The sequence below is a fragment of the Sorex araneus genome, chromosome 5, assembly GCF_027595985.1.
Source record: "Sorex araneus isolate mSorAra2 chromosome 5, mSorAra2.pri, whole genome shotgun sequence".
In the NCBI taxonomy this organism is placed as follows: domain Eukaryota; kingdom Metazoa; phylum Chordata; class Mammalia; order Eulipotyphla; family Soricidae; genus Sorex; species Sorex araneus.
Genome location: NC_073306.1, coordinates 102,281,832 through 102,300,094, shown reverse-complemented (window position 1 = coordinate 102,300,094; position 18,263 = coordinate 102,281,832). Strand labels below are relative to the sequence as shown.

The following is an 18,263-nucleotide window of genomic DNA, read 5'->3' as shown; positions in this document are numbered from 1 at the left end:
ATATAATTATAACTATATCATATCCTTAAAGCATTTTATTTTCTAGGGCTGCTTAAATAACATATCATAGATTGGGTGATGAACAGAATTATTAGTTTTTCTCACTTTCCAGGTGACAGAAAGTTCAGGATAAAGGTTTTTGAAGATTGGGGATCCACTGTGGGCTCTCTCTTCAGTATGACTACCTACCTGTTATGTCCTCACATGGCCTTTCCTCTACTGGTTTGCATCCCTGCTGTTTTTCTATGTACCCAAATTTATTCTTTGTATATGGAATCCAGTCAAATTGGATAAAGACCTAACTTAATTTTAATTTAATTTAATTTCTTAAATTTATTATTATTATTATTGTTATTATTATTATTTTGCAGGAAACCTGGTTTCAATCCTAGGTACCACCACAATAAACATAAACACAAGCATAAATAGACAGTTTCTGTTACACAATACATAAGGTAATATTTATAGACACATAATAATATATACATATTCAACACAATTTCAGTGTATTAGGAATCCCGGGAAAAAGCACAGTGGAAAATGTGCATGACTTGCAGTAACGCAGTTGTGAATTCAATCCTCAGTGCTGAACATAGTCCTTGTGCCTCTGCTGCCTCAGATACCCAGAACCCAACTGTGGGATCTGTGGCCCGCAGACAGGGTCATGCAGCACCACAACCCATTTTGTGGTTCTCAGTGAACAAAGTAACCATACATACATGCCTTGCCACCACGGTTACTGCAACCGGAGCAACAACAAAAGGAAGGGAAATAAGTAAATTATAGAGTACAAAATCAATGTTACCTTTATCCCCCAGTACATTATAAACAGATTGTAAGAAACTTGAATCTTTTTGTAGGTTTGTTTGCTGGGGTCCAAGGCCTCTGAGCACATACTCCTGGCTCTGCACTCAAGGATCATTCCTGGCAGGGGTCTGAGGACCATATGGGGTGCTTGGGATGGAAACTGGCTCAGCCACATGTAAGGAAAACAATCTTGCCAGTGTATATATCTCTGGCCCTGGGATTATAATCACTGTATCACTGTCAACCTGTTGTTTGTCCATTTACTCAAGCAGGTGCCAGTAATGTCTCTATTCCTCCCAGCCCTGAGATTTTTTGCAGCCTCTCCTCACTCATCTTTCCCAACGATTGGAGGCTCTTTCAGGGCCAGGGGAATGAAATGTATTGTTACTGTTTTTTGCATATCGAATACGACACGAGTAGCTTGCCAGGCTCTGCCTGTGTGGGATATTCTTGGTAGCTTGCCAGGCTCTCTGAGAGGTCTGTGTGTGTGTGTATATATAATATATATATATATATAATGTAATGTATATATATATTACTCTCTATGATTTGGATTATAATTTCTTTTTCTTCCTAGTTAAATGTTCTGGATTTTTTTATCTCGTATTTTTTTAATTTTTTTATTAGTGAAACACTGTGAGGTACAGTTACGGATTTATAAATTTTCATGCTTGTGTTTCACTCATACAATGCTTGAGTACCCGTCCCTCCACCAGTGCCTATTCTCCACCACCGATAATCCCAGTATCCCTCCTGCTCCCCATCCTATCCTCCCACCCCACCTCTGTGGCAGGGCATTCCCTTTTGTTCTTTTAAGCTGATTCTGAGGTACTTGATTTTCTGAGACACAGTTGAGAATGGGATTGTTTTTTTCATGTCACTTTCCTCTGTCTTGTTATTTGCATATAGGAAGGCCATGGATTTTTGTGTACTGATTTTATAGCCTGCGACTTTACTGTATAAGTCGATTGTTTCTAGGAGTTTCTTGGTGGAGGTTTTAGGATTCTCTAGATATAGTGTCATATAATCTGTGAATAATGAGAACTTCATTTCTTCCTTTCCTATCTGGATGCTCTTGATGTCTTTTTCTTGCCTAACTGTTATCGAAAGTACTTCCAGTACTATATTGAACAGAAGTGGTGAGAATGGGCATCCTTGTCTCATCCCTTATCTTAGAGGGAAGACCCTTAGTTTTTCCCCACTGAGGATAATGCTTGCCATAGATTTGTGGTAGATGGCTTTGACTATCTTGAGGAAAATTCCTTCTAAACCCATTTTGGTGAGGGTTTTCATCATAAATGGGTGTTGGATCCTGTCAAATGCTTTCTCTGTATCTATTGAAATGATCATATGGTTTTTATCTTTACTTTGTTGATATGATGGATTATGTTGATTGATTTCTGAATGTTAACCATCCTTGCATCCCCGGGGTGAATCCCACTTGGTCATGGTATATGATCTTTTTGGTGAGTTGTTGGATTCCATTTGCTAATATTTTATTGAGGATCTTTGCATCCATGTTCATCAGAAATATTGGCCTGTAGTTTTTTTTTGTGGTGTCTTAGTTTGCTTTTCATATTTGGGAGATATGTGCCTTCTAGTAACTGTTTAGGAGATGTTCTGTTTCTCCAATTTCCTGGAAAAGCTTGAGAACTGTAAACAGGTCCTCTTTAAATGTTTGGAAGAATTCGCTAGTGAATCCATCTGGGCCTGGGCTTTTGTTTTTGGGAAAACTTTTGATTATAGTTTCAATTTCCTTGATATTAATGGGTCTATTATTCAGGTATTCCAAATCTTATTAGTTCAGTCTGGGAGATGATAGGAATTCAGGAACTTATCCATTTCTTCTAGGTTCTATTGTTTCGTGGCATACAGACTCTCAAAGTAGTTTCTGATGATCTCTTGATTTTCATTAGTTTCTGTTATAATGTCCCCTTTTCATTTCTGATTCGGTTTATTAGGGGTCTCTCTCTCTCTTTCTTTGTGAATCTCGCTAGTGGTTTATCAATCTTGGTTTATTTTCTCAAAGAACCAGCTCTTGGTTTCATTGACCTTTCGATTGTTTTTTGCCATTCTATGTCGTTAATTTCTGCTCTAAGTTTTATTATTTCTTTCCTTCAGCCGGGTTTGGGTTCCTTTTGTTCATCCTTTTCTAAGATCTTGAGCTGTGAAGTCAGGTTATTTATGTAGAGCTTTCATTCCTTCCTGAGAAATGCTTGCAAATAAATTTTCCTATTTATCTGCATCCCATAGGTTTGGGTAGCTTGTGTCTTCATTCTCATTTGTTTCCAGGAATCTTTTGATTTCTTCCTTGACTTCATTCCTGACCCCCTCATTGTTCAACATTGAGTTAATTTACAGGTGTTTGATTTGTGGTTTTCTGCATCTGTGTGTGATTAGCTTCTATCTTCAGTGCATCATGGCTTGAATACAATTTCTATCTTCTTGTTTCTATTGAGGTATGTTTTGTGACCCAGCACGTGGTCTATTTTAGAAAATGTTCCGTGTGCACTGGAGTGTTCTTTCTTTTTGGGATGTAAAGCCCTGTATAAGTCTGTTATCCCTCTCTCATCTATTTATTCCTTCAGAGCCAATGTTTCCTTGAGTTTTGTTCTTGTTGATCTATCCGGAGATGACAAGGCAGTGTTGAAGTCTCCAACTACTATTGTATTGCTAGCAATGTCCTCCTGAAGATCTGTTAGCAGTTGTTTTAAATATTTAGCTGGTCCCTCATTAGGTGCGTATACATTTAAGAGTGTGATTTCTTCCTGTTTTACATATCCCTTGATAAATAGAAAATGGCCTTCACTGTCCCTTCTAATCTTTTTCAACCTGAAATCTATGCTTTTGAATATATGTATGGCCACCCCAGCTTTTTTGAGCGAGTTGTTTGCTTGCAAGATTGTTTTCCATCCTTTAACTTTGAGTCTGTGTTTGTTCTGATTGTTCAGATGTGTTTCTTGTAGGCAGCAGAATGTTGGTTTCAGTTTCTGGATCCATTTTGCTACTCTGTGTCTCTTAATGGGTGCATTTAGACCATTGACATTGAGAGAGATTATTGTCATGGATTTTGTGCCATCTTTCTGTAAGGGTTTGTTGTGCTTATGGGTGCTTTCCTTCTTGTCTTACAGGAGCCATTTTAGTCCTTCTTTTAAGTTTGGTTTTAAGTCTGTGAAGTTCCTGAGCTATTGTTTATCTATAAACTGGTATATCCTTCCATCGAAATTGAGTGAGAGTTTAGCTAGATAAAGTATTCTTGGTGATGTGTTCATTTCATAGAGTTTTTTTCACTATATCCCACCATTGTCTTTGGGCTTGGAGGGTTTCCTCTGATAGGTCTGCTATAAATCTGAGGGGTGCTCCTTTGTATGTGATTTCCTTCTTTGACCTTGCTGCTTACAGTATTGTGTCTCTATCCAAGGCTTCCACCATTCTGACTATGATATGCCTTGAAGTTTTTATTAGGGTTTCTTTCAGCTGGCACCCTTCTGACTCCTTGAATCTGGATGCTTGCATTCTCTAACTCTGGAAACTTTTCAGCAATGATTTCTTGAACTGTGGCTTTTTCACTGGGGTTGCCTCCCTGTCCTTCTGGTACTCCGATGACTCTAATGTTTTTCCTCTTGGAGTCATCCCTTAGGTCTCTGATTCGCCTCAGAACTGTTGTTGTTTGTTGTTGCCTGTAGATTTTTCCCATTGTTTGTTGTTGCCTGTACGATTCCTGCTGCTCACTTTCAAGCTCACTGATTTTGTCTACAGCTGTAGACATTCTACTGTAGAGGGCACCCACTGAGTTTTTAATTTTATCTACTGAATCCTTTATTTGTGACATTTCTTTTTGTAGCTTTCTTATTTCTGCTCTCCTTTCTTCCTGTATTTTTAGGCTATCCATTTCACTGTTTCTTTCATTTCTTCCTTTAATTTTCTAGATGTCTACTCCATTGATTCTTTGAGTTCCTTGAACATCCTCAGCATTTTATCTTGAAATTCTTTGTCGGAGAGATCGTATTTGTGGGTAACCCCTGTTGAGGATTCTAGACTCTTTTCTTCGCTCTCTCCTCATAGTGGAGATTTTCACTCTTTCTTCATGCTGTTGTGGTTGTATAGAGGTAAAACCTTCAAGTTCACTAGCACTGTTTCCTCTTATTGCGGGAAAGGATTCTGAATAAGCTCCGTCGATGGTGGTCAACCTTCTCCCTTCTAGAGTATGTCCTTCATCTCAGACATTATTCTGTGACTTATGATAGGCATCTGGTGAAGCATTGGAGGTGGTGTTCTTTTATATTGGGCTTTGTACAGCTTCTTGTGTACACTGGTCTTTTGGTGGTGTTGAAGTAGTCCAGTGGATTATTGTCGTATTGTGTTTGAGGTGGCCAGGATGTTTTCCACAGAATAAGGTAATAGAGGTTGGGATATGAATAGAGAGTGCTGGGAATGGGAAATAAAACAGAGGCCACACAGAAGGCCATGCTCACTTTGAAGAGGCCACGCCCCCTACAGTGGAGGCCACACCTCCAGCCGGTAGGGTTGTTAATACCCGGGTCCACAAACCTATTGAGAAGAGTGGCGTGTGTTAGTTGGGCAGGCGCTGGCGGCAGAAGTTGAGGTAGGTGCTCCCAAGACTGGTTCCCCCGGCTGGCACTGGGGGGCACAAGGCTGTATGGGGAGCAGGTGCACAAGGGGATTCACAGAGAAGAGCAGCGGGTAGTTGGACAGCCTTAATTTTAATTTTAGGCTGAATTTTAATTCAACTACTTGTTCTAAAGATCTTATCTCAAAATCAGGTAGCAGTCTGTGGTACTATGAGTTAGAATATCAATATTTCGATTTGGGGCAGACAATTTAATCCTTAACAAGAACTGCAATTCAAATCTAAATGATATAACTGAAAAACTAAGATCTAACTACTCAGGTCTTCTGGGAGATGAGTATCACACTATTTAAAGTAGTAAAACCACCAATGTTTTTAGACATTCTTCTCATCACAGCAGATCATGCAGTGTTTTCTCTCATTAATGATCCCTCTTCACATGATATAATGAGGCATTGAGCTCAGAGCAATGACATTTATCAGGTTTATTATTCACCCAATCATTTCCTAGCAGCTGTCTTTAGATGAAGACTCAGCTATGTGCTATATTTGTTTGGGGGTAATGTTTATTCAAAGCTCATTCACACTTTCATTATTTATTCAACAAATATATACTGAGTGCCCACTATAGCCCAGGCATTTTTCGAGGCAATTTTGAAATATCAAATTCAATTTCTAAAGTACACATCAAAGTACTATTATTATTATTTTCTAGACAAGGAACTAAGACTCTAAGAGATTAAGTAATTTATCAATAAACATGTCACTTGAAGTAGAACCAGATTGAAGAAAGCAATTTGAAGAAGGTAACTTCAATCCAGAACCTTGATCTAAATTTTATATCCCTTCTTGCTAGCTGTTGAAAAGTCTAAAGATTAATATCCTACTATTACTGATTGCTTTGAATTTTTTGTGGAACAGTAATTATTATACTTACTGCTAGCCTAATATAACTCCTTTATTACACACATATATGTAAAGTGAAATAGTTGTAATTACTGTTCTTATTTAATCTACTTGTTTTATAATGTTAAAGAAATTTATTATCTTTCTGGTTCAAATATATGAACTATGAGCCTATGAAATGACAGCAATGATTTCTAAAAACTGAAATGGATTTAATAAAAACAGTGCTTTTCTTTTTTTAAAAAAATTTTTTTATTGAGTCACCATATGGAAAGTTACAAAGTTTTCAGGTTTAAATCTCAGTTATACAATGCTCGAATACCCATCCCTTCACCAGTGCTCATATTCCACCACCAAGAATCCCAGTATAGCTCCACCCCGCCCCCCCACACCCCTAACTCCCCCACGCCCCTAGCCCCCCCACCCTTAGCCCCCCCGCCTGTGTAACTAATAAATTTCACTTTACTTTCACTTTGATTGCATACAATATTTCAACAAAACTCACTATTATTGTTTGGAGAGTCTCTCCCCTAAAGTCAGACCTGCTGAAAAGGAAGCATTAGATAATTTGTTTTCCATTGCTGAGGATGAAGAGGTATGAGGTCGAGTGACCACAATTAGTGGCCTCTCAGTTTTGGGTTTCTGTATTTTAGTATTTTAGTAACTAAGTCCAGAGAGATATCTGCCAGAAGTTGCATCGTTGCCAACTAAAACAGTGCTTTTCAAGCATGAAGAGATAAAGCAGGAATTTTAAGGAATTCCAGGAAAATAAAATACAGACATTACTGGGTCAATGAAGAAACCAGAGCACAAGGCACTATTATTTCTGTGAGAGTCCCTAAGAAGCTAAGGTCATAACAGCAAGTACAAAGAGCAGTTGTGTTGAAAGTATTTGCTCAATTACCATATTTAGAAAACTAGAAATGGTGGTAGATGATCTTTGCTTTATTACCAAGAGTCATCAGTTATCTCAAGCTAAAATCTCAGAGCTGTTCTTTAATTAAAGATGGAAGACAGGGATGGTACTCTCAACACCAATATTATGAGCATCATGTGTGTATGTGTGTGATTGTGTGTGTGTATATTTTTGCAGCAGTCAGAGCTAGAATATAAGCAAGAGAAGAAAATCAAGGCAACTTTGAGTAAGAAATACTAAGTACAAAGTCCCAGAGAAACTCTTCTTACTTTGGCAGCACTGCCTGTAACTTCTTACTGAGACCCATAGGGAAAGTCACCCACAAAGTGTTTCCTGACCAAGTAACCAGTATCTTAGCAAGCTCTGCCAAATAATAAACAAGCAATAATTCAGGTAATCTATACCAAATAGGCCTCCTAGCAAGCTAAGTTCTTTAATTTCAAATATGAATTGACAACAAAGGATCATATGGTTATTTAAAGATGATCGGCTTAAAATCCCAAAAAATGAAGGAAGAAAATGTAATGAAGAGCAGGTATTGATAAAAATAAAATTATAAATAATTCAAAAATGATCAAATAATTTAAAATTTATGGTAACATTCCCAAATACAAAAAAGCATCCATCGAAAAAACAATAAGCTTTTTTTGTTTTTGCTTTGGGGCCACACCTGATGGATGATGCTCAGGGGTTATTTCTGGCTCTGTACTCAGGGATCACTCCTGCAGGTGCTAGAGGGACCGTATGGGATGCTGGAGATCAAACTTGCATTGGTCGTATGCAAAGCAGACACCCTAACTGCTATCCTATCACTTTGGTCCTCAATTTTTTTTTAAATGGGGGTTCAATTGTTAAGAAAGTTCTGTTAAAAAATAAGATGTCGTGGCCGGAGCGATAGCACAGCGGGTAGGGCGTTTGCCTTGCACGCGGCCGACCCGGGTTCGATCCCCGGCATCCCATATGGTCCCCCAAGCATCGCCAGGAGTAATTCCTGAGTGCAAAGCCAGGAGTAACCCCTGAGCATCGCTGGGTGTGACCCAAAAAGCAAAAAAAAAAAATAAGATGTCATTGATAGAGTTTAGAAACAAATTACAATAAGCTGGAGATTAAGGTAGATATTTGAAAGATAAAATTTCAAAACTTTGTCAAAACCTGACACCGCACAACTCCTGGAGCAGTACCAGGAGGAGCATTTGCAACCATTACTTGAGCCATTGAGGACCTTGGTGGTACAATACTAGACCTTCTGTTCAACTATCCCAATTATCTGAGGATTACTGAGAGTGGCTTTTGAGACTCTTGCACCCTTCTTAGGGCCTGAGGAAGGGGTGGTGAGGCAAAAATGGAAATTTTAACTCATTCCAGGAGAAAATAAGCAATAAAGACAAAATTATTGAATATCTATTTGGCACTGAAGAGATAGTACCAGGTAAGATATTTGCATTGTGTGGGCTGATACCCTTTTGAATTCCCAGCACCAAACAATATCAGAGGTAACTCCTGAACTTAGAGCCAGGAGTAGCACCTGAGCATCACTGAGTATTGTCCAAAATCCAAAAGGTAGAGAAAAAAAGAAAGAAACAAAATAATATATTTGACTACTGAAATAAATATCCTTAACCGAGTTTGGGAGAAAGTATGAATCTTAAGGCCAATATCTGTAGCTTTACATATAATAAGAATTTCAAAGATTTAAAAACACTTGAAAACCCAAGGGAAAAATGCTTATGTACAATCATAAAACAATGTGGAATATATCTGACTTTTTATCAGTAGTATAGGAATTCAGAAAATACCAGATGCAGTCCAAGTTCAGGGGAAGCATGAATTACATCTGAAAAAATACTCTGAATAGCAATTACATATTTTCACTATTTATCATGCCTATAAATATATTTTTTTTTGCTTTTTGGGTCACACCCGGCGATGCACAGGGGTTACTCCTGGCTCTGCACTCAGGAATCACCCCTGGCGATGCTCAGGGGACCATATGGGATGCTGGGAATCGAACCCAGGTCAGCCGCGTACAAGGCAAACGCCCTACCCGCTGTGCTATCGCTCCAGCCCCAGCCTATATTTAATTTAATTTAAATTTAATTTTATGATCAACCATTTGACAAGTAACAGTATATTATAGCAAGAAAACAGAATGTTATTATAGACAACAATGTTAAGAATAGTTGTGCAGTAGAAGGAAAGAGGAAAAAAGAAGGCATTATTGTATGAGGGTCAGATGCTCTAATTCCCCAACTCCCCAATAAAAAAATTTAAGATATTAGTTGCAAATAATTTCTATGGGGAATGTAACTGTGCTTTTTATAATGCATGGATTTTTGTTCTCGTGCATTTTCTCTCTCTCTCTCACACACACACACATACACACATGCACAGTCACATATATTATGTATAAATAATGCTTCATTGGATAAAAATTTAAGTGGAGCCGAGGGAAAAGTGACGAATGCTAGGAGACCAAACAGCAGCCTGCATGGCTCTGGATGCAGATGTGACCTTGAGATGGCTGTTGAGAAGTCATACATGGCATTCATAATTACATTAAAATATTTAGATAATATCAAGAAAAAACTGTCATTTTTTGCATGTAAGGGTGTGTGCACGTGTGTGTTTTGTGTGTATGTGAGAGAGAGAGAGAGAAAGAGAAAGAGAATTAATAGGTGTCACAATCCATCTGCCATTTCCATTTCTCCTTCCATTCCTGCTCTAATTATCCTGCAGAGAACCCACGTTAAAGGATAAAGAAAACAACACTTGCATTGGTCTTCACAAAGAAAGAGCCAGTGACTGGTCTGCTGTCAAACTTCTTAGCAATTCATGCTGAATGAGTTCAGTTAAATTCCTTCCTTGGGAATTAGAAGTCAGAATGTGGAGAGATTTGGCGTACCAGAAAGCTGTTGTGAAAAGTTCCACAAGCTGCTCCGTGAGATCCCTGGAATTACTCCTGTTCAGAGCTTTCCTCTAGCTCAAGTAATTAAAGACTTTGCCCTATATTATGCATCATATATTTAATATCCAAGAGATTCCATCACTATTGTTAAAACATGAATGCAGCACTGTAGCACTGTCGTTCCATTGTTCATCAATTTGCTCAAGCAGGCACCAGTAACATCTCCATTGCAAGACTTGTTACTGTTCTTGGCATATTGCATATGCCATGAGTAACTTGCCAGGCTCTGCCGTGTGGACGGGATACTCTCGGTATCTTGCTGGGCACTCCGAGAGGGATGGAAGAATTGAACCTGAGTCAGCAGCGTGCAAGGCAAACGCCCTACCCCCTGTGCTATCACTCCATTCCAAAACATGAATAATCCTCTAAAAAGTATTCTCATTACTTGAGCTAACCTGGAAGAGACTTACGGACTCACACAACCAAATTCACTTGAACTGAAAGTCTAACTATGTTCACATTCAGAGAAGAGAGGCCTGCAGGTTGCTGGGTGTTGCAACAATGGTCTGAGCTGGCTCCTTTAGTGTACCACAGACATGGGTGCAGGAAGCTGAGTCTACTTTATTCAAATACCTTTTCAAGAACACCGTTTTTTTTTTTTCGTGGCCATACTCAGTGGTGCTCAGGCAGGGTTCACTCCTGGTTTTGCACTCAGGGATCACTTTTGGTGGGGCTTGGAGGACCAAATGTGGTGCAGGGGATTGAACTCAAGTTTATCATGTGCAAGGCAAGTGCAGTACCTGCTGTACTATCACTCCAGCCCCTTCTGTCTTTTAAAAAAGAGCATCACGCTATTGGATTAGAGATCTCAAGATACTTCTCAACATCATCAGTCTTCAAAAATGGACAAGGAAAATGTAATTGAAATAGCCTTACATTTCTCTTTAATGGCCATTTTGTTTTTCAAATCCAGAGACAACAGAACCTATGTATTACAATGTAAAGCTCCAAAATGGGGACCAACCAAGACACATTGAAACCTATCAAGGTGATTTCTACCACTTCTTGTTAAGTCTTTCTTCTGGAGATCCCTTCCTGCAAGACCAGAAAAAGAAGAAAGCAATACTGTCAGGCAATTTGTCTAATACCATCTGCCAGACCTTGACCTGCTCTGACTGAATAGAGAAATGCTATAGAACTTCAACATCAATAAGGGAATGGAGAAATAGTACAGCAGTCAGTTCGTTTGCCTTGTTTGTGCCCTACCTGAGTTTGATACTTGGATACTTGGCACCCCATTGGGTCCCCTGAGCACAGACAGGAGTAATTCCTGAGTGCAGTCAGGTGTGTCCCAGAAACTGGATAAAGCAAATGCACTTCACATCAAGAGAGGCCCCTTTGCGAGTATGAAGGATCAAAACAAAACGGGATCACTCTGCAAGTGTATATAAACCAAGACAAGCATGAACATTACCAAATCTTTAAATCGACCTAACATCTCCCCATCTATAAGACTTTTGTTAAAATTCCCAGTGTAAAATGAACCTCACTTCTTCATAACATCTAATTGAGAGTTAGACGTTATTTCCTCATCAAATCACATGTCAAAATCCGTTGCAGTAAGTCATTTCTATGGTCCTTAGGAAAGTGCCCCACCATTCCCCAGGAAGCAAGTTTTTACACCCTGTAAAGGTGATAAACACAATTTGTTCATCCACAGTTGTGTTCCGAATGGTGTTTGGCTGAAGAGCTTTGGGTAGATTTGGGCAATATTATTTTTCTCTGTTCCATTCCTATTATCACTTGCCTCAGATCATCAATAGGCTATTCCCCTGGAATTTCTTGAACAGTATATGAAGAATATTGTTTTAATCTTTTTTTTTCTTTTTTGGTAGTTCTCGGGCTTACTCCTGATTCTGGGATTAGGTCAGAATTGTTAGGCAAAATTTTAAGTAAAAATTGCCAACATTTATCAAGCACTTATTAATGCCAGTACTTTGTATGGAAATCAGTTAATTACCTGGATGATCTTATGAATCATAAAATTTAATTCCCTATTTACAACTGAGAAAACTGAGGTACACACTGTACAGCTGTAAGTGACTAAGCTGGGAGTTCAAGAAAGGCAGTTTCCCTGGAGATCTGGCTCTGATGTCCACACTATCCAGCCTCCAAACCCACTGTGCCCTTGTACTTCACTGAACTGAGCTGTTACTCTACACTGAAAGGGAATATGAAACACAGCTTTAGGAAATCACAGCTGAGATACTATACAACATGGAAGAATGCAGAGTCACAGTAAAACTCTCTAATCATAAAACCATAGTTCCTAAGTTTCTTCTACGTAGCTAGATATTTTTCAACTGGTGAAGACATTTGTTATATAATTCAGAGCATTCAACCTAAGCAAAATATGAGTATGACTTGAAATTGAATGAACCAAATATAAAAAAGATTTAAAAATTCTTTTGTGTTGTTCTTTCCATTTTCAAATGTGATTAGGAAACCACTGCTTTTGAGTAGAATTGTAGCTATAATCTCTTAATTTCCCCAGAAAGAGTGGGGCCGAGGCATAGAATCTTGGAGGCAATGTTTAACATTTCAATAACTCACTATCATTGATTATTGAAATATTATTAGTCAATATTAGTTACTGAAGTATTAGTTGCTGAATCTTAGTAAGTTTTCAAAAACAGTATCATTGCATTTTAAAAATGACCTTCGATTATAGCCACAGATACTAATTTTTCCATTTATAAGTCAAGTTTCCTTTAAAAGAATTTCATAAAAATTAATTTATCTGAGGGGAAAAAATGTTTAGGAAAGAGTGATACGTGGGAAGAGACCAAAGAAAAACCACACAGGAAATCCTGATTTCAGTGTTCTCTTTGCTCGGGACACCTGGGAGAGCAGTGTTTATTCCACTGCTCATTGATCTCAAACTTTCCTTCCTTGAGTTTCAACTTCTAATCGAATGTCTGTCCTTGTCCTTTAGCTGCTCCTTTGCTTATCCCTGGTGTTCTTACCTTGGTACTCTACATCCCTGCCTCAAAAATAGCGGACCAGGCTTTGGGGGTGCAGAGATAGACCAAGGAACATCATTGTCATACTAACACCATTTGCAAAGAGTAGAAGCCACCCTGCACTGCTGAGATAAAGCTTTCAGAAACGCAGAGCCTCTGATCTCCATTCTTCACAAAGAGCAGAAACCGGATCTCTAAAAACTGCTTGGACAGCGATTTCTTTGGCCCCCTCTGTGTCCAGCTCTGAGACACCGTCAGAGCGTGCTCCCAAGAAAAAGTCCGAGTGAGGGAACTGCACTTCAGCTCCACAGCAAGGAGGAGGTGACACAGATGTGCCCCTTGCTCCCTTTGCTTGCAAAGCTGCCCCTTGACCTTCATTTAACATCCCTCTTCCTTCCATTCCAACTGGGCAAGGAAATTCCTGGAGTCCCCAAGAATGCCTGGGGATTGGGGTGGGGGTGGGATGACGCGGGGGAGGGGGCCAAGATAGAAATTGACACCCGAGGCTTGGAGGGGGCTGGGCACCTCCGTAGAATAACGCCCCGGAGCCCAGGCAGCGCTGCCTCAGACAGCTCGGAAAGTCTGGCGGTGCAGAAAAGCGGGGTGTAGAATCACCCCTGTTGGAAGACTTCGCAGGAAGTTTGTGGGGAGGGGCGAGCTGCGCTCTGCGGTGCTGGGGGGCGGACGGAGAAGAGCGAAGACAGCAGCAGGTCTGTGGTGCAGACCGGGGGTGTCGGGCAGAGCGCACCGCCAGGCATGGAGGGGCTGGTCCTGCTCAACGCGCTGGCCACCCGGCTGCTCTTCGTGCTGCATTCGCTGGTCGGGGTCTGGCGAGTGACCGAGGTGAAGAAGGAGCCGCGCTACTGGCTGCTGGCGCTGCTCAACCTCTTGCTCCTGCTGGAGACTGCGCTCACGCTCAAGTTCAAGCGCGGCCGAGGCTACAAATGGTGAGCGACCCTCGGGGGGCTAGAGGGGCTGGAGGCTGCGGTGGCGGGGGGGCGGTGGTCGCGGACACCCTGGTATTGTTCCTCCAGGGCAGTCCCAGGCTGTCCTAAAAGTCCATCTCCCCGCAGCCAGCAGATTCTGGACTCGGATTCGAACTCCCTTTGTCCTCCTGGGGGCTTCGGAAGAGAGCAGGAGGCTTGTGCGACTCTGGTCCCAAGTGAGTCCTTGGGAGCTGCAGCCACGTGCAGTCACCCCGTCCCGGGGTTGGAAACTTGGGGAATGAGAGGTGGAAAGAAAGAAGAGCTGTCCCGGAGTGCTCTCTGCAGAAAGTGCTCTAAAGCTGGGGAGTAGTGGAACAAGGACCAGGTGTAGTACTCTGTCCTGCTTCCTGGATAGAGTGTGTGTGGGTGTAGCAGGTTTCCCTGTGGGCATGCTGTGGTATGAATGAAGGCGCTCCACAGGCCACCAGAGATGCAAGAAAGAGCCAGGCAGCACCTGGCCACTACCCAGAGTGAGAACCCCCTCAGAGCAGTCTAGTTTCTCCTGCTTGCCTCCAGCCCAGGCGTCCTGTGTTGACTGGCTCGGGTTCAGGTGTCAGCCTGGGTGGCTTCAGAGCTTGGAGAGCAGTCAGCCTCTCATCAAAGAGAAAGGCAGTGTTGGTGGAGGGACCAGCAGGTAGTCATTGCCATTTGCAAGAACCATAGTCTCTGCAGAGTGCATTATGTCCTCTGAGAATTCCAGGATATTAAACTAGAGGAGGAAGATTCTTTCCATTTATAAAAAGCCTCTATCTCCATTCCTTCCAACCCTAGTAGATTTTCATCACAAGTACCTTCAAATTAGGCTATTAATGTCTATAAACAGCAAGGATGTGTTTTCACATATGTAGTCCTTAACAAAATACCTAAGGTGGTGAGTAAGAAAATGGTATTAGCCTGTTCCAGAATTACATACACCATACCATGGTTTTCAGGAAAGGCAAAAAAAAAAAAGTACTTCTTCAGCTTATGCATTTCATATCAGTCCAACAAAGAGACTGTTTCTTTTCAGTATCACGTGTATCTTACTTGCTTAATTTTCTACTGCTAAAGTTTTCAAGAAGTGTTCACCTAGAGTTGCTAATACAATGAGTCCTGGACCTTTACTGTCTTCATCTCCCCAATGAACAAAATTTTAAGTAGGAAGGATTTGAATCCTTTCCAATGTGTCTTTTGAAAAAAAATCAAAGAGGTGTTAGCTTTCCAAATAAGCCTTAGGGTTCAGAAATAATGGGGTTATTTCTGAAAGTGTTAGTAGTCATATGTGATTGACTCAGTTTTTACTACAATGGTATTAATACACCAGTGTGGAAACATCTTCAGTGAGAGGAGTCTAAATAATGTTTCACATAATGTAGTCCTGTAAGCAACCATCAGAGCTTCTGAGAAAATGTGTACCTCAGAAGATAGATTAACTCACCAGTACCTGAAAGCTTGGGTCTCCTTCATCAGAGACTACAGCTCAGGTTAAGTCAAAATTCCACTTCAGAGTTAGAGAAATACTGTAGCTCAAAGAATTTTATTTATGTGTTTCTATCATCATTGATAGCTAATTCAAACTGACATGTGACTTACAATCAAGAGAGAAAAAAAAGTCAGGACAAAATGTATCATGTTCAATGAACGGAATTAAAAAAAAGAAGACTGAGGACATTTTTGTGACTTCAAACTATGACAACAAATTAATACTATCATTAATTGTAAAAAAATGAAATTTACACTAAAATTTAAAAAAATATTTACTTGCAGTGAGGTACCAAGAAGGTTTATTTAGCTATTATGAACTTCAGTTTCCTCATCTTTAAATACTCATGTGATAGAATGTTAGAAAATTTAATGAAATAGTATAGGTTGGTGGCCAAAGGGGAGAAATAAGTGATCATTTCTTTATCCTTAGGTATTTCCTTTTTATTTTCTAATGAAAATATTCTGTCAACACATTTTCTGTATATATAAGTTAAACACATTTATTCACAGATAGCCTATAATTAATAATTAGTAGCAAAAAATGTAGAAAAAAATTTACCTATATTTTAAAACAGGTCCAGGATGTTTTTTGTTCATTAGATCATTAATTCAAAAAAGTCTTGCTGGCTCAATATTTAGACTAATACTTGAGGGGCTGGAGTGATAGTACAGCGGGTAGGGCATTTGCCTTGCACGTGGCAGACCTGGGTTCTATTCCCAGCATCCCATATGGTCCCCCGAGCACTGCCAGGAGTAATTCCTGAGTGCAAAGCCAGGAGTAACCCCTGCGTATTGCCGGGTGTGACACACACAAAAAAATACTTGAAAATAAGAGGGAAAAATAAGTTGATAGATATAGCTTATATATTTTCAGGAACAAATGAATCTTTGTTAATGGTCTAAACAGAAGCATAATTAGTAAAGTTTTGTTTTAGCATTACTGCCAAACACAACTGAGTGGATTATATAGAGGGAAAATATGATAATTATTGTCATGGACAAAGCCCACATACCATCATGCCATAATTCTGAAATAATTAGAAGGTGAAATATTAATAGTCTAGAAAATTGTCCTTGAATCAACCTATTGACCTCAAATGTTGCAGTCTCGCCTATAGAGCTCACAGTATCTCATATGTGCAAAATATTAATTTTCAATGTGTTAATGGAAAATAAACCTGAAAGTAATCTGATTATCTACTGCTGTATTTATGGAAAAATTATCTGCCCAAACCATAGAATATTTTATGGAGGTTAAAAATAATGAGTTGTAGTTTAACTGCTGACCTAGTAGCATATTCTTGATATGTTGTCAGGCAAAAAAAGTTACACAGTAATATATATTACGTATCTATATACATATATTTACACACACACATATATATACACAGGCTCATTAAAATATCTCCTTATAAAATAATTGCCACTTGTAAAACTAAATGTTTGCAAGACAAAATAACCAACCAAATAACATCTAAATTGTCTAAAAATGTGGTGCAAGTTTCTTTTCCTGTATCATCAGATCTATGACCCTCCTTCAGACTAGTCTGGACTGGTTTAAGCAGTGCTCATTTTGCTTTTCACTAAAACTTGTACATAGTACCAAATAAATTAAATTTGCAGAAATCATGGAATAATAAATAGATCTATAGAAGGGAATTAAAACAAAATTTCTTGAAATGTAATAAATGCATTATACTTGTCCAAAAATATTTGATTAGTTATCCTTTGGAAAGGGAAAATGGAACTTGAGAGGCTGAGCTCAGCTGTCCAGGGACAAGAATGTTATTTCAATGAAAAGTTAATAACTTGCCAGTTGGACAAGTGTGATTTCTTGGATTCCTATAGGATAGAGAGAGAGCCAATAAAAACATGCATTATTTAATTTAGTAACTGTATAACAGTGTAATATGCTTTTTAAAAATTATATAGAGTAATTATGTCATTTGCATATTCATTTACATGTCTGTAAGATAAAGATTTGTGTCATTTTTTGCTTTCCTTTTTCGCTAACTTTATTTTCTTTTGTCAGAACAATAATGCAGTGACTCTGTGACCTAGCATCAGATAGTCCAATAGAATACAGTACTTTAGTTGCTTTCTATTTAATATCAATACAGTACATCTTAGTGGAGGTAAAAATGGGTATTTTTGTGACACGTGTGAACTCTGTTCATTTGAAATCAGACAATATCTCAGTATTAGTAGAACTCCAAGTTGAATTTATTGACAAAAGTACATATTTGTAAACATTCTTTTCATTCTAATTTCAAGAATATAATGCAGATACAATTTACCTAATAAATGCCTCATCTATTTGGTTATCTTTGTTTTTTTTTCTCTTCTTAAGTTCAATCACTTTCAGTTCTCTTGTGGATTTGCCTCATAAATAAGCTTGCTATATTATATAGCCAGGCAGTAAAAACAAAAAACAAACACACTTGGGATGGAAATGAAAGGTAACATTTTCATTCATTATTTAACTGTGTGAGACTAGGAATAAACAAATACCTTTAGAATTTACTATGTTTAGACTTCTCCAAGTGCTGATGATCTCATTTGATCCTGAGAGCAAACATAGTTATCTAATTTCTGGTTTTTACCCTTTTGATTGAAACAGTTAATTTATTTTGTTTGATGAAATGGTTACTTTATTTTAGCAGGA

The 18,263-nt window shown here is 39.1% G+C and overlaps 1 protein-coding gene across 1 annotated transcript in view; it reads left to right on the top strand.

Moving 5' to 3' along the window:
* The first annotated feature begins 13,904 nt into the window (after nucleotides 1–13,904).
* TMEM26 (transmembrane protein 26) overlaps nucleotides 13,905–18,263 on the top strand; it is a 43,960-nt gene continuing 39,601 nt past the window's right edge. Inside the window, exon 1 of the mRNA XM_004616530.2 lies at nucleotides 13,905–14,095. Coding sequence (XP_004616587.2) covers nucleotides 13,905–14,095 — 191 coding nt within the window. The remainder of the gene's footprint in view (nucleotides 14,096–18,263) is intronic.